The sequence below is a fragment of the Nymphaea colorata genome, chromosome 13 (assembly GCF_008831285.2).
Source record: "Nymphaea colorata isolate Beijing-Zhang1983 chromosome 13, ASM883128v2, whole genome shotgun sequence".
Lineage (NCBI taxonomy): Eukaryota > Viridiplantae > Streptophyta > Magnoliopsida > Nymphaeales > Nymphaeaceae > Nymphaea > Nymphaea colorata.
The window spans coordinates 11,957,250-11,975,570 of record NC_045150.1 but is presented as its reverse complement, the minus strand read 5'-3'; the positions used below and the strand labels follow the sequence as shown (position 1 = coordinate 11,975,570).

General features: G+C 39.7%; 3 protein-coding genes across 5 annotated transcripts in view; all 3 read left to right on the top strand.

Annotated features, from left to right (window-relative positions):
• The window catches only part of LOC116266952 (UDP-glucose:glycoprotein glucosyltransferase), a 59,353-nt gene extending 58,016 nt beyond the window's left edge, over window positions 1-1,337 (top strand). The window contains exons 36-37 of the mRNA XM_031648482.2: window positions 723-875; window positions 956-1,337. Coding sequence (XP_031504342.1) covers window positions 723-875; window positions 956-1,129 — 327 coding nt within the window. The 3' untranslated portion in view covers window positions 1,130-1,337. The remainder of the gene's footprint in view (window positions 1-722; window positions 876-955) is intronic.
• A 4,073-nt stretch (window positions 1,338-5,410) lies between these two features.
• On the top strand, window positions 5,411-11,398 carry LOC116266953 (transcription factor IIIA). Its single transcript, XM_031648483.2, has 7 exons — window positions 5,411-5,766; window positions 6,749-7,157; window positions 8,007-8,141; window positions 9,208-9,490; window positions 9,773-10,011; window positions 10,299-10,442; window positions 10,818-11,398. The coding sequence occupies exons 2-7, from the start codon at window positions 6,885-6,887 to the stop codon at window positions 10,992-10,994; spliced, it is 1,251 nt and encodes a 416-aa protein (XP_031504343.1). The 5' UTR covers window positions 5,411-5,766; window positions 6,749-6,884; the 3' UTR covers window positions 10,995-11,398.
• A 533-nt stretch (window positions 11,399-11,931) lies between these two features.
• Window positions 11,932-16,330, top strand: LOC116267283 (uncharacterized). Of its 3 annotated transcripts, XM_031648927.2 has the most exons (4): window positions 11,932-12,113; window positions 12,196-12,388; window positions 13,477-15,101; window positions 16,079-16,330. In XM_031648927.2, the coding sequence occupies exon 3, from the start codon at window positions 13,516-13,518 to the stop codon at window positions 15,058-15,060; it is 1,545 nt and encodes a 514-aa protein (XP_031504787.1). In that variant the 5' UTR covers window positions 11,932-12,113; window positions 12,196-12,388; window positions 13,477-13,515; the 3' UTR covers window positions 15,061-15,101; window positions 16,079-16,330. The 3 variants fall into 3 exon arrangements, with proteins under 3 accessions (XP_031504787.1, XP_031504785.1, XP_031504786.1); XM_031648925.2 differs by lacking the exons at window positions 11,932-12,113; window positions 12,196-12,388 and adding an exon at window positions 12,826-13,033; XM_031648926.2 differs by lacking the exons at window positions 11,932-12,113; window positions 12,196-12,388 and adding an exon at window positions 12,826-13,190.
• Window positions 16,331-18,321: the final 1,991 nt, after the last annotated feature.

The window sequence follows — 18,321 nt, the reverse complement described above, 5'->3', positions numbered from 1 at the left end:
CTTGAAGTGCTTCCGTTAAGCCTCAAGACTTCTTGTTGAACCATCTTTTGTGTATCTTTTAGCATTTGTGAAGCCATTTACTCTTCCTCGGTCATTTATGTGTTTCCAAAACTCGGTTATTGATCTCTTAATTCCTTGACTCGTAAATGAAGTGTTGGTGGCTAATGCTCCTTGAGGATAGGCATAATATGTTAAGAGAATTCTTCCCTCTTTTGGAGCTTGCTATTCTTCATCCTTCTATCTTTCACCATGGATGAGCAAGGTTATATCTGCCAAAGCTCCAGTACCACCATTATGCTTCATGGGCATCTATTATATTATATAATTATAATGTAGGTAAAGGTCTTAGCAACTTGACTAACAGGATTGAATATCAACCACCATTTATTCTCATGAATATTGTTGAAGACTGAAGGAAGTACTTCTCAAGGAGGAGAAATGGAAACAGTTTTCGACCATGAGAAGAAATGTAGATATTGCAAGAACAGACTAGAAAACACTAAACTTCTTCACGTTAATTTAGTTTGATGTGGAAGGTGAGATATGCTGGAAGCCTGGAACCATATCCTCAATTTTAGGCTGCTCAATTAGAACTGAGATTTATCTGAGGATTTTACAGCTGACTGCTGCCTGATCACATTAACTCTGATGGAATAATTGTCAACTGTTGGTTCACAGTGTGCATGGTGATACTCAAGATTTACATTCTGTTGTGAATGCAGGACCTTCCTAACTATGCGCAACACACGGTCCCCATTTTCTCTTTACCTCAAGAATGGCTATGGTGTGAATCTTGGTGTGGGAACGCTACAAAATCGAAGGCTAAAACCATCGATCTGTGCAATAATCCAATGACCAAGGAGCCAAAACTTCAGGTGATTCAGATAATATGATTCTGTATCTGATGTCATTCTCCTTCTGTGGCCTGAACTGGTCTCTTTTTGTTCACGATCAGGGTGCTCGAAGAATAGTCTCCGAGTGGCCAGAACTTGACGCAGAGGCACGAAGATTCACCGCCAAAGTTTTTGGTGAAGAGTTTGAGCCTTTGGCACCACCCACTGAAGTATCCGGCAAGACCGACTCCAGTTCTGTTGATGATGCAGACGAGGAATCGAGGTCAGAGTTGTGATCGACAGAAAGTAGAGAGAGGTTGGTTATTTGCACCGTGGGAAATGCTGGTGCTAATTTTTTGGTCATTGTATGTTTCAAGTATAAATTAATTTTTTCCCGTTGTCTACGGAGAAATGGGATACGAGAAATCATTCTCGTCTCCAATTAACAAATTTTGTACATTCGAGAATTATATAATCTGGTAATGGAAGTTTTATTTGCGCTTATTTGTTACATTTTTACTGGCATAATAGTAGACTCTTCATGTGTAGGGATGCTAGTATATCCGATTTGGATGAGATATCCGACCAAGTTAAAAAAAAATATAGGATGGAGAAAAAGGTTTGACATCCGATTAAGAAATCAGATTGGATTTAGATTTAAGAAGTGAAAATTGATATAAGAAATGAAAATTATGTGTTTTACATTACTAATCATTTGTTCAATTTGATTTTTGATTGATTAGATGCCGTATGTCAATTTATTTTATTAAAGAGATAGTTGCGGATATGCTTTTAAAACGTAGTTTGAGTGTGGTATTTTTTAAAATCAGAACTGCTTGTAATAATCCACATAATTTTCGCCTTTAGTTTAGTTGAAAGCAAAATAGTTTTTGCGTGACTCCGTTTTGCCTACCGCCAAGAAACTTGGTAATACTTTTGCCTTGGTTAGCTTTTTGCTAAGCAATTAAAGTTAAAAGTTATTCACTTTAAAAGAAACAAAAATTGTACCTAGATTTTTAGTTGGTAAACTTTGCAGAAGAAAAAATTAAACATTGACGCAGAAGCAGTACCTGAAAAATTCAAACAGGAGAACGAAAGCTAGTGCCCGAAAATTTTTAAAGTAGTTGTTTATACATATTGTAGTTTTTGAAATCAAGTTAATCAAACGACTCATAATTGGTGTACGAAGTATTGATATTGCCTTTGGTATATATAATTCAAGGACATTGTATTTACATGTTGGAGTTCGTCACTGGGGAAACTATAAGGACTACCTCTACCGTTTGTTCTGCTTTGATATCATGGTTCTCCCTAATTCGCCTCTCTCTCCTCCTCCCCCCTCCCCTCCACCATGTGATAGCCCAAAGTAGCCCGACCCTTTCATATGTTGTCATCGCAGCTTGTTCTAACTTGCGCAACTTCTTGGATCCATAGTATATGATTTACAATCAAGATGCAACCTTTCTTTCCAATGAATAAAATGTTAGCAACGTTTTATACTAGAAATTCTCAATTTAATTAATTGCGAAGGGCCCTAATTATTGAGCTTAAAGCAGTCAACAAAATAGGTGGAACGATACACATTTGAACGGTGGCAGTTCTCAAACGTTATGCTTATTTTTTACCACCTTTCTTGTGACCTTATGAATGGTGATAGAGTCCACGAAGGGAGGGAACTTCAGCTCTCACTCACGTGGTGGGATTTCCTCTCCCTCACCTGAATATTTTGAGCAGCATTAACAAGGTTGGTATGTATTGTTCATATGAGATAAAAAAAAAAACTGATGTGTACAACTTTGATCTAAAGGGTAGGACATGTGTGAGTTTGAGAAAAACAATGCAATCTTTATGTTCTCGTTGTTAAGTATTTGTACTTTTGACATGTTATTTATTATGCAAGCTTTCTTACCACGTTGACCATTGGGAGGTTAAATTGATTCCTTTTTTTATCCTCTTGAGAAGGTATATTTTGCAGTCGAAGATGCGAAAAGGCAATGTGGGGAATTATCTATCCTCTCTCCCTCAGATCTCAAATCCTACCTCAGATTTGCTCAACAACAAATATGAGATCCGTGGAATTGAAATCCGTGATAAGCCTGAAAACCGCGGATCTTAGGACCGATGGGGAAGGCATCTGATCTTGTGAGAGGATCAGAAATTTCGCACTAAAAGCGATAGCGGCCATCCCCGTCAGAGTGGATGGGAGGCTGCGACATCGAATAAGATGAAAACCAGATGAAACAAGAAAGGCTGATGTGTGTTTTGTGGAAGCCAAATTTTCTTTTGATCAGACGGAAGATAATCCCATTCAATACTCTCTCTGAAGCAGGAATGACGTAAAAGAGGACAACAAGAAACGGATGAGCTACCGAAAGCCATCGGTCGTCACCCAAAACATGGTGAAGCGCGTTAGCTTGAATACTTATTAGCAGATGCAAACAATTTTTTCTTTTCTGTTTTTGGGTCTCTTCTCTTGTTTGCTAGATTCAAACATTAAGAGGGTGTTTGGATTGAGTTACAACTGTTTCAAGGACACAGCGTTCTTAGAAAATTGTGACACCACCGAACACCGGACAGAAAATCATGAAGAACACGTAGATCTCCTTGTGTCGTCTCTCACACCATCTCACTCTCCTGCTGCGCAGGCATTCTTCTTCTCTCTCTCTCTCTCTCTCTCTCTCTCTCTCTCTCCCTCTGTGTGTGTGTGTTGCTGGTGATCTGCTGACCACAGGCCAGGGTGCGAGCTAGCTCTATAATTTGTTATCACTTACAGCTAAAACTTCACCCAGCGTCGTCTTCTGCAATGCGTCCCCCGTTCTCTCGTTGACATCTGCGGTGTCGTCTCTCTCACCATCTCAGGATTTTCCTTCAGGCGGCCATTTAAACTCGATCGAAGATCTCAAGGGCGGTTTTGATCAGGGTAGGAGAGCAACTGTTTCTTCTTCCTCTGGCAGGTGAGGCTATTTCATTTCCCATCTCATTCCAAATCCATCTGTTGACACTAAATATTGTTGATTATTTGCTATTTTCATCACGAACTGCTTCTCGAATTTTGAATGTACCCTTCACGCGAGCTCTCCCATCTTTCATCCAGGTTTTGCCGACTTCATTTCTGCACGCTGGAAAGTGCCGGCTGCCCACTGCGTTTCTCTCCTTGACTCTCTATATTGGTCTCTCTCTCTATATCTACTGCATGTTCTTCTTTACTATTGAAGGCTTCTCTCTTTTGCAGATTTGTTTCGCTGTTGCCGGCGCAGCAGGGCGGCCGATCATAAAAAATCGTTCAGAAATTGATGAGGTTGGTGGCAGGGGTCCACGTAATAAAAACTTGCGACATTTATGTATTTAACAGTTTATCTTTACATGGCAGGTTACAATGTTCTTAATTGTTTTCATTTTCCCGAGATCGACTTTCAAACAAAAGCTGTTGTCTCCACAGGAAACATTAAAAGCAGATTCGATGATTTTGAACTCGTGCCGTCGGCCACCCTCGTTCCAACGCGCTGGCGTGTTTGTGTCCAGTCCAGACTGGCCAAAGAATTGTCCTTGCAACCACAATTGGGTCAAAGTCTCAAAGAGCAAAGACAAAACCCATTTAAATGAACACCCAAATTACAGAAAGGAAGACACAACTTACCTCTTTGACTCTCCATATTGGTCTCTCTCTCTATATCTACTGCATGTTCTTCTTTACTATTGAAGGTTTCTCCCTTTTGCAGATTTGTTTCGCTGTGCTGGTGCAGCAGGGCGGTTTGATCATAAAAATTCGTTAAGAAATTGATGAGGTTGTTTGGCAGGAGTCCACGTAGTAAAAACTTCCGACATTTATATATTTAACAGTTTATCTTTACAGGACAGGGCATAATGTTCTTAGTCATTCTCCCAAGATCGACTTTCAAACAAAAGCTGTTGTCTCCACAAAAAACATTAAAAAGTAGATTCGATGATTTTGAGGCAACCGCAATGATAGAGAACAGGCAGAGTTGCTTCAACGTTTAACTCATTTATCAAACGAGTTGAGTTCAATCGCAAAGCGAAGTTCTCTAGTTTTAAGTTTCAGGATGCCTGTTTGGCTTACAATAGAGGGTTGATGGAAATTATAATAATACAAACTGCGGACATATATTTTGACATGGAAACAACCTGCCCATAGATCAACAAGGGAAAAAAACTTCGTGACACTAACAAAAGTGAATAATGCCTCTAAATTGGAGGAGAACAACTGAGAATATATATATATATATATATATATATATATATATATATATATATATATATAACCACTAGTACTGGATAGTTTCCATTAGCCTTGTGATTTAGGATAACTGTTTGTCAGCTACCCTTCAACGGAAGTCTTCTAAAACATGTTTTTTGTTATGTTACCCTAACACTAAAAAACAAAAATTGGTTTTACAAAACCAAGTTTTTGACAAAAACCATAAAAGGGGTGTATTCAAACAAAGTCTAAAACTTTCCTACTATTTTTGCGAATTTTTATGTAATGCAGGGAGGGGCCGTTTGTAATTTTTCATAAAAAATGAGTTTGATGTTGTTTTTTGTATTTTCGCGTTTAACTCTCTCTCCTCGTTGGAGACCCTTCTACTTCTACTAGGGTTGTCTCTTGAGGGTTGAAACAGCCGACTCTTCACAGCCGCTCCTCAGCCTCCTCTTCTCCCCTCCGCAGCAGCGACTCTTCCACATCTCTGTCGAGGTGGTCATTTTGGTCCCTGGAAAGATCGATTTAGGGCACGATATTCGTCTCCGTCCGCTGTCTCTCCGTCCGTTTCTCTCTGTCCTCCACTGGCGGCATCCTCTCCCTTCCGGCGTCCGCTGCACTCTCTCCGTCTTCTACCTCCACCGGCGGCCGCTGCTCTCTCTCCTCCACCGGCGGCGTCTGCTCTCTCTTCGTCCGCTTCTCTCTCTCTAGAATCAGGTGACAATCTACAGACCATTAGCCTTTTATTTTTCACATAGCTTTAAGGAAGGAAGGTAGTTAGAGTGGCGCTCTGTTTTTGTGTTTCCTGTGTACGCACATTAGCCTCGTTATCGTCAGTATATATATATGTATCGCACTTCCGGCGTTCACCCCATGGCAGTGGAGGGTGTGTTCTTTTATACATTTTTCTTTTCCAAAAACTACGTGCAGAATGGCAGAGAAGGCAAGTATTCGAGCCTTATGCTCTCATGAAAGAGGGCGATGAAAGGCGACACAGAACAGAGGGACAGAAGCGAGAGAGCGTGAAAGGCGACAATTTTGAGTTTCAGTAACTACACCCGAAGCTTACCATGGTTAGGTAAAATAACTACTAAGATATTTCTCGCTCGAAGACGATCCTTGCTTAGACAATATGATTTGGACGACAGATAAACCACTTTTGTTATTGCTTAGACAGATAATGTGTACGTGTGTTTGTTTGACCGTGAATCAAGTTGTGTTATTCAAGCGCATGTGCATTTGTCCATTTATGATTGAAAGGGAACTATGCAGACTACCTATTCTTAAAGTTGAACTAAATTTGTGCAACTGTGATCTCAAAACTAGAGTATATTTCTTGTTGAATTGATTATTGATAATGATATCATGATTTGCAAATTGCAATTTTGATTTTATTATTTGATAATTTTGTGGTTTATAGACAATTTTTTGTCATATATTATATATGCATATATTATAATAATAAATTAATAATAATAATAATAATAATAATAAATACCCTCGCCGCACCGCCACACTTAATGAGATGTGCCGCACCGGCACCCACACCTGCACCCCACCCCGCACCTATGTGACATAGCTCTGGATATGTGTTTGAGACAAGAGAAAACACATGTCAAGTTGGATGTTTGAGACGAGAAAACATATGTCAAGTTGGACATTTTCATGCTTAGTTATACGTGCTTTTGTTTTGTTGCAGCAACAAAATACGACCCATAAGATACCAAAAATGTGAGGGATTAAAATCAAGGATTCTCCCTTTGTCGTTCGCTCTTCCGTTTTGCGTTCGTGCTGCCCTTCCATGGTTCCTTAAATCTCCAACCTGAGGTGGCTTGATGGTTTCCAAGGAAAGCGTAGCTGAAAGGGACAACGAAATGAAGCGTGAAAGAGAAGAAGAAGAAGAAGAAGAAGAAGAAGAAGAAGAAGAAGAAGAGGAAGTTGATGATGATGATGATGATGAGGCGGATGAGGAGGAGAAGGAGCAGAAAAGAGGCGGAAGCGGGAAGAATAAAGTGGTTAGGGATATCAGGCGCTATTACTGCGAGTTCTGCGGCATTTGTAGGTCAAAGAAGGCACTTATCGCTGCACACATCCTCTCTCATCACAAGGTAATCATCACATTCGCTTTTTTGAGGGCATGTTCCATATCTTGTGTATATGTTTGAGATATATCTGTTTGTTTCCTTTGTGTGGGTGCAAGCATGCATGTGGAGTGAGTTGAGTTGGGAGGTCGGTTTCTTGCCAATTCCATATTATCCTTGCTTGAAGTGGTTCTTGTCAAGAGAAAACAATTTTGTTCCAACTAAGGAAATGGAGAGCGAAATATGCGGCATACTTGCAAAAGCTGTGGTTTATGTTGCCGTGTAAATCAAAATTGATGCTTGTAACACATACTTTAAATTAAGTGCCGGTACTAGTGATAATTTAATCTATTTAAATTCCTAACTGTTTAGATCCCTGCTCTTGTCAAGAATGAAAATTTGCATGCAATATGGAACGTCCAAAGTGCTTTGAGATGTTGAAAAACCACCTGAGAACATATTCTGCTTAACTTCAGCGTGTCTACCTATCTTGTTCTGAGCTTTTCAGTCTATTAAGAATTTAGCTTTCTATCCATTTTAGAGGTCAATAAAAAGATCAGCAAAAATTGTGTTTTCATGCTGATTCCTTATTTCAGTTTGTCTCAGCCATCTTCCTCTTTTGGAAATCAAGAAAAGAACTGCAGCAAAATATTAATTTAGAATAATCATACGGTTGTTGAATTTGATGGTGAAATATAGTTATTCTAATGACTTGATAACATGGGCACTAATGGAATATTTTGAAAGCCGGGTTTTGTTTCTTTGGTATAAGGTGGAGAGGAAACATGAATTTTAATCCTTCAAACAACAGGCTACGTAACTTAGTTATATCACAGTGATGTCTTCGGTATTGAATTTTGTTGGCTTAATTTGTAGGACAAAATGGCTCAGAAAAAAGTTAGTGATGAAGAGAAAAGACGGTTACAAACAACTTGCACTTGCAGTGAATGTGGCAAAAGTTTTAGCAAGCCTGCTTATCTCAAACAGCATATGCAGAGCCATTCTCTAGAGGTAAGCCATTTTATAATGTTTTCTTTCTGAGTTCATTTGAGCAAGAAGACTTAATTAGGAATTTAGGAGATTTTATGGAGAAGTTAACAAATAGAAAATTTTTCATATGTAGTTATTACCAGCCCTTAAAAGTGTAATTCTTGGGGGTGGAAGCAAAATATCTCTCAGAGTCACAATTTCCATGTTGTTAGATGTGTTATTGCATATTTAAGAAGATGTCTGATTTGGAAGCATCATTTTGGAAGAAGGAAATTCTTTGTTATTTGTCTACATCTAGGTGACGGAGCATATGTGCAGTGAGTGTGTGCTTGAGACTGAACTGTTTATCATTTATGAGAAGATTAAATAATCTTCCCGAAGAAACGGTGAAAAGGCCAAGAGATAAGCGTGTTATAGGTTGACACAGTTTCTGTTTATCTATTTCAGGATAGCATTGCATTACCATTAACTTGTTTTAGCAAGAATAAATTGGTAATGTGTAAAAGGTTGCCGCCAGTGTGAAGCATTGGATCCCACATAAAGAACTCCAAAATGCGAGGAGGTGGTGAGTTATGCCTTGAATGGACCAGTACCAGGGTGGGGGACCTCCTGAGAAGCTCCATCAAGCCGTGTATTGATTCCCGCCTCTTTCACGCTGCCACTTAAGGTTTGTTGATCATAATTTATCGTTTCATGCATCTGCTTGCTGCGCTATGCAATTCTATTTGTTTAAATGGAAGTGCTATTACATTTGAGTGGAAGGACAGGATTGGATTTGATTGCACATAATAATAATTGTTTTGCATTATTAAGTGCGATACATGATGGACATTGTTGTTCTGCAATACCATTTTTTTCTCTAATTAACTAACAAGTCTTTGTCATCACCAGGAAGAGATGGCAACTGCTTGGGTTGTTTGTGCAGCTATGAGATGTCTGTGACTAAAGGAACTTGATTTATCCTGTGCTTGATTTTGTGCTGGTTGGCTTTGGAGTTCCTAGTTTTATCTATAGATCACCATGTATATGCATTTTTTAGTTGTATTGTGGCTGTAACGGTAACAGACTTTTGTATGTCTTTTTCCAGCGCCCATTTGCATGCCCCATAGATGGATGTCACTGTTGCTACAGAAGGAAGGACCACTTGACTCGACATCTTTTGACTCATGAAGGGAAAATCTTTGTGTGCCCTGTAGAGAACTGCGGTGAAAAGTTCAATGTGCAAGCTAACATGAAGCGGCACGTGGAAGAGCTACACGGTGATGACACCCCATTGGAACAGAAAAAAGAACTACACGTTTGCTCTGAATTTGGTTGTGGGAAGGTGTTCAAGTATGCTTCTAAGTTAAGGAAACATGCAGATTCACATGGTAAGTGTTATTGATATGCATTTCCTATTTTTGCCTGTTCTTATGGGCTGAGGAATCTTATTGTTCATGAGTGTAACTGCAGCATGAGATCAAGTCTGTACCTTCCTGTCAGCACAATGAGCTATATGTTTGTGTCTGTGGGCTGAGGAGCGAGAATAGGGAATGTGGATATCGTAGTCTGATAGACACAGCTTCTTTGGGCTTTTGTTTCTGACAGTTGTTCATCTGCTTCACCTTGACTGTCTGGTATTGATCATTATGTGTTAATTATTGCCAATGTAGTTAAATTGGATTCAGTGGAGGTGATCTGCAGTGAACCTGGTTGCGGAAAATTCTTCTCTAGCAGTAAATGTCTCAAAGAACACATACTGTTCTCTCATCGATACATTTCTTGTGAAGTCTGTGGTTCAAAACAGCTGAAGAAAAACATCAAGCGCCACATGCGTACTCATAGTTCCTCAGATGGGGCTGCCAACAAGATCAAATGCACTGAAGGAAATTGTCAGCACACTTTTTCGAATGTACTATTGCCTCTTCCCTTTTTTACTTCTTTTTGTATACTTTGTCTGGAGAACAGATGATGATAATTTTCTTTTGCACTTCCAAATTAGTAGCTATCCTCAGATTTCCCTTTTTCTTGTGCAAGCACACTTGTTTTAAGGTTTTTTGCTTAAAATTTGAGTACTAAGTTTCAGTTGTTTGTTAACTTTGACCTTCCCTCCACGTTAGGTGTGGTTACATTGTCTTCTCTTCTTGATTAGTCTAAGGTTCTCATGTCTTGGACTTTTCTTCTGTTGCTATTGTTCAGAAGTCAAACCTGATGCAACACATCAGAGCTGTGCACCTTCAACAGCAAGCTTTTGCCTGCAGAGTTAGCGGCTGTGGGGCAAGATTCGCCTACAAGCATGTAAGGGAGGGGCATGAGAAAATCCACTTTCGTACTTGTACACATGTAAGTGTGTTTGCAGGTTTCTTTGTCATTGTTATGAATTATGACGATGATTGGTGACTTCTGATTTGTTCTTTTGCATTTTATATGCCCTGTATAGAAGCCAAACTTTGTATGGAAAAATGACCCTCATCTCATCTGCGCAATTTTCTTCTACATGAACTTTTTTTAAACATCTGCCTAGTATTCAAAAAGTGCACCTAGCTAAGTAAAAAAAGTTTTTTTTTTTTTGTGGTTGCTTTTTTCTCGGAGAGTACCTGTGGGGTAACGCATAAGTTCATTGCTAGGTTGTCTGCCCTTTTTCTGGGAAAAATAATCCATTCTACAACTTTTCCAGGTTAAAATAAAATTCATAACCAGTTGGTATGATCTCCGCAGGAAGATTTTGTCGAGGCTGATGAACATTATCTCTCAAAAGCGAGAGGTGGTAGGAAGAGGAAGGTAGTGACGGCAGAGGCTTTGTTGAGAAAGAGAGTTGTTTCTGGGGATTCGGTCTCCGTGCTGGATGACGGAAACAACTATCTGAGGTGGTTACTTGCCGACGAAGAAGATTGACATTTGCCCTCACAATTTACTATTGTAAATATTGGACAAACCCCCCACATTTTTCTGGACATTACCACGAATTGGCGGTAGAAGGAGCTGCATATGGCCCGAGTGTCCTGTGAATCTTGGTCAGACTCAAAGCACGCAGGGAAGACAAATCTCTTCTGTTAAAATAGTTCATTAATAGTAGGATGCATCAGGCGCAAAACAAGGAGTTCAGAAGTTGGGAATTTCTGTCGTTTGAGACCCCACTGAATTGTGTGTTCTTGTATCTTTAACCTATCAATCCGAATGGTGTTTCGTACACGGATTGTTACTTGTAAATAGTTTAGTTTGGATAATGGTTTTGTCTCATATTCTGTACGTCTCTTCTTGTGTTATAGAATCTTGTAAAATAAATGGTTTTGTCTCAATTCTTTACGTCTCTTCTTGTGTTATAGAATCTTGTAAAATAAATGAAGGACATGGTCATGAGGGGCATCTTATAAATTTATTTGGCTCTTTCTCCAACGAACAGATTTGAGACATGGCACTACCAATATGCTAAAGCATCACAACCACATATTTCAAAACACAACAGGGCTGTGTTCTCGTTGCTAAATGGACATAAGAGATCATATCTGTAGTCTCTTGATCAAATAAGAAGTCTAAGACAAAATAACTGAAATTCTGATAGCTAATCGGTAATATAAAAATTAAAAGAACATCTCTTTCATTTTCTATTCGTTGAGTTCACCATATTAATAACCAGTTTCTTTGCCCCCTCTCCTACAGGCACAACAGTGATGGGCTGATGGCATATGGCATTTGAGTTTCACCAAATGCACAATCACGTCATCTCCATCCGCTAATGGCTAAACAAAAAGTTTGAACATGATAAAAATGTTTCCTTCTGCAACCTTGTCAGCTGAATAAAGTTCTTTAACATGATAGTATATTGTTCATCATCTCATCGCCTCCTGTTATGAATATGCAGGACCCTCCTAACTATGCGCAACATACGGTCCCCATTTTCTCTTTACCCCAAGAATGGCTATGGTGTGAATCTTGGTGCGGAATGCTACAAAATCGAAGGCTAAGACTATCGATCTGTGCAATAATCCAATGACCAAGGAGCCGAAAGTTCAGGTGATTCAGATAACGTGATTTTGTATCTGAATATTTATTCTCCTTGTGTGTCCTGAACTCGTCTCTTTTTATTCACGCTCAGGGTGCTCGAAGAATAGTCTCCGAGTGGCCAGAGCTTGACGAAGAGGCAAGAAGATTCACTGGCAAAGTTTCCGGTGAAGAATTTGAGCCTTTGGCACCACCCACTGAAGAATCCGGCAAGACCAACTCCAGTTCTGTTGATTATGCCAACAAGGAATCGAGGTCAGAGCTGTGATCGAGAGAGAAATAGAGAGGTTGGTTATTTGCACCGTGGGAATTGCTGGTGCTAATTTTTTGGCCATTGTATGTTTCAAGTATAAATTAATTTTTCCCCGTTGTCTACGAAGAAATGGAATACGAGAAATCATTCTCGTCAATCCAATTAACAAATTTTGCACATTCGAGAATTATATAATCTGGCAATGAAAGTTTTATTTGTTACATTTTTACTGGCATAATAGTACTATATCTGATTTGGATGAGATATCCGATCAAACCGTTAAAAAAAAAAAAAGATATAGAAAAAAGTTTGTCATCCATTAAGAAATCAGATGGAATTTAGATTTAAGAAATGAACTTTTTTTTACTTTACTAATCAAACGACTCTGTCTTTTCAGAAATTCCATGAGCGTGTCACTTTGTTTCCCCCCGCCAATGCCATGAATACTTTGGGCGAGGCCGTTTGTAATTTTTCATAAAAATTTGTTTTTGTATTTTCGCGTTTAGATTCTCTCTCTCCTCCTTGGAGACCCTTCTACTAGGGTTTCTTCCACTAGGGTTTTTCTCTTCGAGGGTTGGAACGGCCGACTCTTCACAGCAGCTCCTCAGCTTCCTCTTCTCCTTTCCGCAGCAGGAACGACAGCTCTCCGCAGCAGCGACTCTTCCGCATCTGTGTCGAGGTCAGGCGCCGGCTGCTTCTCTCTCTCTCGCTGTTTCCTGTTTGCCTTTTCCCTGACCGCAGTCCTACTCCTCTTTCTTGCCCTTTTCCCATTGCCATTTATCATTTGCAGCCCAACCGTAGCTTCCATTGCTGCCCAGCAGCAGCTTCTCGTCAAGGTAAGGGCGTCCTCTTTTTCGCCCTTTTCCCAATCGCCGTTTATCATCTTCTCTCCATGTGGCGCAGCAGATAGTAGGTGGATTATAGGATTTTATTTATTTTTTCTAGCATAAGTTGGATTGGCGTCGGATATGAACCCGGATTTTGGGCCTTCCATTTGGCTCTTCTCCGTCTAGTTTCAGGTCTTAGTAATGTGATTTGCTTTGAACTATACTGTACTGATGAGGTGGATGAGATTTGGTTGATAGCAAATGCTTATGACTGCGGACTCCATCTGTTTTACAGGCACCATTTTCTTAGAAGTGGCCTTCAAACTCATCATAAATGGCTGCTGAAGCAACTGTAGGCATGTTCCAGTTGCAGCAAACGGTTGGCACTGTTCTTTGTTGCATGTGTGGTGTTCCCATAACTCCAAATAATGCAAATATGTGTGTAAAATGCTTGCGCTCACAAGTTGACATTACTGAAGGTTTACAGAAGCATGTAATAATCTACCATTGCCCAGAGTGTAATTCTTATCTGCAGCCACCCAAAACGTGGATCAAAGCTCAGTTGGAATCTAAAGAGCTTCTTACATTTTGCATTAAGAGGCTCAAGAATTTGAACAAGGTTCATCTGTCACATGCAGAATTTATTTGGACTGAGCCACACTCTAAGAGAATCAAAGTGAAATTGAGAGTGAAGAAAGAGGTTTACCATAACACAATATTGGAACAGGAATACATTGTTGAGTATGTTCAGCAGGAACATCTATGTGAATCGTGCTCTAGAGTTCAAGCTAATCCTGACCAATGGGTTGCATCCGTGCAACTGAGACAGCATGTAGCTCACAGAAGGACCTTTTATTTTCTGGAGCAGGTAATTCTTAAGCATGATGCAGCCGTTCGTGCTATAAAAATTAAGCAAATGAATGAGGGTATTGACTTCTTCTTTGGTAACAGGAGCCATGCAGTAAAATTTGTGGAATTTGTAGGCAGTGTAGTTCCAATTAGGAGTCGGCATGACAAACAGCTGGTTTCACATGATACAAAGAGCAATAATTATAACTATAAGTACACATTTTCTGTTGAAATTAGTCCAATTTGCAGAGAGGATTTGATCTGCCTTCCCCCAAAAGTTGCTGTTGGCCTGGGGAATTTGGGACCACTTGTCCTGTGCATGAAGGTCAGCAATAGCTTAATGCTACTCGATCCATTCACCTTAAGGCATGCTTATTTAGATGCGAACCAGTATTGGAGGATTGCTTTTAAACCCTTATTGTCAAGCAGGCAGCTTGTTGAATATGTGATTCTAGACATAGAACCCACAAATGTGGGGACGATTCCTAATGGCGCAAAGTATGTATTAGCAGATGCGCAAATTGCCCGTGTGTCAGATTTTGGGAAAAATGATTTGATTTTCAATGTCAGAACACACCTTGGTCACCTTCTAGCTCCTGGGGATTATGCACTTGGTTACGATCTATATGGAGCAAACAATAATGATCTTGGACTGGACAAGTACAAAGGATTTAGTCTTCCAGATGCTGTTCTAGTGAAGAAGAGCTATGAAGAGAAGCGCCAGAAAAGACGCGGAAAAGTTCGTCCTTGGAAACTTAAAAATTTGGACATGGAGGTGGACAATCCTTCCAAGGGCAGGACAGATATTGATAAGAGAAATATGGAGTATGAAAAGTTCTTGGAGGATTTGGAGGAAGATCCAGAAATGAGGTTCAATGTATCACTGTACAGAAACAAAGAATATCAACCTTCTGAGATGACATCTATGGCTGATGGAGAAGATGTTCCTTCTGTACCGTTGGAGGAGCTGCTTGCTGATCTTGTATTAAGTGATGAAGAAGAAGAAGATTATGTTATGATGAGTGAGTGATGTGGTTCGGATTTTTCATTCACATGGAATTTCTTTCACTGGTAGGTATTTATATTTCAGCTTTCATGGATTGGGTAACTTATTTTGGACCAGTTTCTTTGTGTTGTTACTGCTAATTTTCTTGTTGAAATTTCACATCACCTATACAATATGTTTTTCTCTGACATCTTAAATGGGAACACATGCACCCCCCCTCTCTTATGCACAGGAGTATTTGCTGTTGGTTTTGCATATGCACAAGAGTATGTGATGCTTTTTTGCTTGGCGGTTTCCTTTTTTTTCTGGGCTCCCGTAGCTCAGCATGCATAAGCAATTTGTGTAGCATTGCCTAGTATGTGTGACTTTTTTTTTGCAAGGATGGAATGTGGATAAACTTCTCCACACCACTTGCTATAGTAGTTGTTATTCTTCGTGGTCAAGAAACTATGGTATCAATATGGTCTTCCTTTCTTTTGTAGTTGATAATGTTGTATAGGATGATAATTTTCTGATAAGCATGCCATGTTACCACATCAAACCTTCCATCTGACTTTTGTGTTACACTTCATTTTTAGAAGGAATTTAGTCTGCTGGTGCTGAACTTTTTCTCTTTTTTGGTATGGCAATAACAATGCCAGATATATCCTTGTTCCTTGATGATCAAAGCTAGATTCTTACCTGAACTTTGCAAACAGTGAGGCTGAATTCTTCTTGTGACATGGAAGTTGCATATCACTGAGATTCCATGCTTGGCCATAATTCTGATTGAACTGGTACTAGGGCCAGTTCTTGTCTGAATCATTGCAGATGCAGCGGCAGCAATTTGTTTGTAACTTTGTGGTTTCTGCTTGTCTGGTGGTCCTTGTCAATTCAGTTATATAATCTAAATTATGGCTTTTCCATTTGTCCCTTCTGTTGTTTTTAGTTGAATTCAGTGTGTAGATCAGGAGAAAAGCTTTTAGTTGTTGTATTTTGCTGAAACTAGGCCGTTTATTTGTTTGATGTTAATCCTTTTTCTTCTTGTTTTCTTTCTTCTCAGGCGTTCAGTCTTGCAGCCTTGATTTTTGAGGGAGTGCTGTAAGTGGCCTTTTTGTGCGGCTTGTAGTGATTCTTTTGTGGAACTTTCATCCAAGTGGTATACATTAATGTGGTCATTCTTCTTTTTGACATGGGGTGTTAAGGTATTTTATTAATTTGTTGTGAAGAGGTTATAGCCATTTGTTGGGTAGACCTTTATCAGATTGTGTCAAGTTATCCATTTTCTCCACATATATTATGCTCTCTTCCGCTATACCATTTGTGTTGCCCCTTCGGATTTCCTTTGCAATGTGTGAAACCAGCATAAGCTTGGCTTAAGATACTCGAGCAGAACAGAATCGAGAGTCTTTTATATTTGCTTCGCATGAATCTGCTTAAAACCATCCTGACAACGAATATATGAGATGACATGAACTTCTTACATTCTAATACACTAGACGTAAAAAATCTAAAAATGATGACAAAGGGAGAAAAGATAGCAAACTTACAATTTCTTGGTCCCTTGTGCAACAGCTTGTACACTTTTTCAGTGGTGGCATATTTTGATGTCCAAGGTTTAGATTCGGGTGCAGCTGCTACACTTGATCTTAGCCAATCGGGTGCATGGCTATTGAATTTAACCGGTAACAACAAACTTGAAAGCTTCAAATGTGTTTAATTCTACAAGATGCCGCCATTCATGTTCTTATTTAAATATTCTCTGTTTGAGAAGCAGTTGCTTGAGAAATAGCAGAAAAAGTTTTGACGACTCATTTGATCTTCTTGAAATGACAGGCGGTGATTTGTTATTAGCTCTTTTGCGGCAATCTTTTGTAAATTTTTCGTGTTCCTCCATAGCAGGTATTTTGTTCAAAATCGAACGGTTGAACCATGTTCTTTTACTAATATTTATAAATCAGAGCTTAAATATTTGAGCAATATTAAGTTATTCCTGCATGGAGATTATTATACAAGGCCATTGCCTTTTCTGTTCAAGGTGAATTCGATAATTAGATTAGATCAGCTGTATTTCAAGTAGGACACGTTAAAAAGGGATGACAACAGGTTGAGCTCACTGGACGCCTCACCCGATTCAGATCTGTTTAAATAAGTCCAGTAAAGAAAATAGCTTGGGTCCAGGCGGTCAACACCAGGCCCGGTCCGAGTCAGACCAGTGTTGATGCAGAGGCATGGACCTGAGATCTGCCACCGGACCCAGTCAACCCGATCCAGACCCGTTCAGTTCAGGGACATTCGGATCCAGATCCAGGAGCCACAGATCCAGACCCGTCAGCCAGCATTCTGGATCCAAGAGCAGATGATCCGTAGACCACGACCCGTGGACCCGGACCCGGTTGGTTCAGAGGAACCGAGTCACAGATGTATCAAACCGAGACGGGTCAAGTTTTGCACAGAACCGGTTCGTTGAACCAGGTTCCCGGTTTTGCTTTATGTTACAAGTGTACCATACCGTTTCTATACATGGGTCCGGATCCAAAACAGAATGAGCGGTGTTGCAAAAGATTGTCAAATTGGTCCGGATCCAATTTCGTTCAATCGGTTGTAATTCAGCAAAAAGTTAAAAATAGTAGAAATGAAGATTTTATTAGAGATTTTAAGAAGTGTTTAAAAACCGACACGTCGTTCTCCTGAATCCCCCATGTGTTATTCAAATTAGTGCATTGGGCTGCCACTTGAGAGGCAGTATGAGTTTTGTAAACTCAGGTCACTATCACTACGGGTGACCACTCACCCTAAAAAGAAAAAATAAACTATGAAAATACGGTATATATATATATATATATATCTAGAGAGAGAGAGAGAGAGAGAGAGAGGGGATGTTGGTTTTCAAAAATTGACTCGAAGCAACTCGAGACCCTAAGGAAGAAAAGAAGAAGAGACTTCCTTGGGTATCTAAAACCCAACACCCATGTCTTTCCTATAACTTGTTAGATGCATGCCATTTAGGCTGTGCATTACTGGGCTTGAGCCCAGGCTTGACATTATGATGGACCCGTTATGCTTGGTGTTTAAAGTCTAAACTGGAGATCCAAGACTTGACCCGGTTCCTTTATCTTTTATTTTGAACCATGTTAAAAATTTTTAAAAATAAAAATAGCGATAATGTTACATTATCAAATAAACAATCATCAAGGGGGCTGGACGAGGCCGGGCCAGTTAGTGATTAAACTCCCTAATGAATGAACTGAGCACGGTTAAGTTTTTTTAAAGGTCATTTGGCAGTTTGTTACATGAATCTAACCG

Excerpts from the sequence above, each read along its gene's own strand:
- LOC116266953 (XM_031648483.2), top strand. The coding sequence starts at position 6,885 with ATGGTTTCCAAGGAAAGCGTAGCTGAAAGGGACAACGAAATGAAGCGT. Across the intron at positions 7,158-8,006 it reads ACATCCTCTCTCATCACAAG|GACAAAATGGCTCAGAAAAA; the intron begins GTAATCATCACA and ends CTTAATTTGTAG. Across the intron at positions 10,012-10,298 it reads GTCAGCACACTTTTTCGAAT|AAGTCAAACCTGATGCAACA; the intron begins GTACTATTGCCT and ends GCTATTGTTCAG.
- LOC116267283 (XM_031648927.2), top strand. The coding sequence starts at position 13,516 with ATGGCTGCTGAAGCAACTGTAGGCATGTTCCAGTTGCAGCAAACGGTT.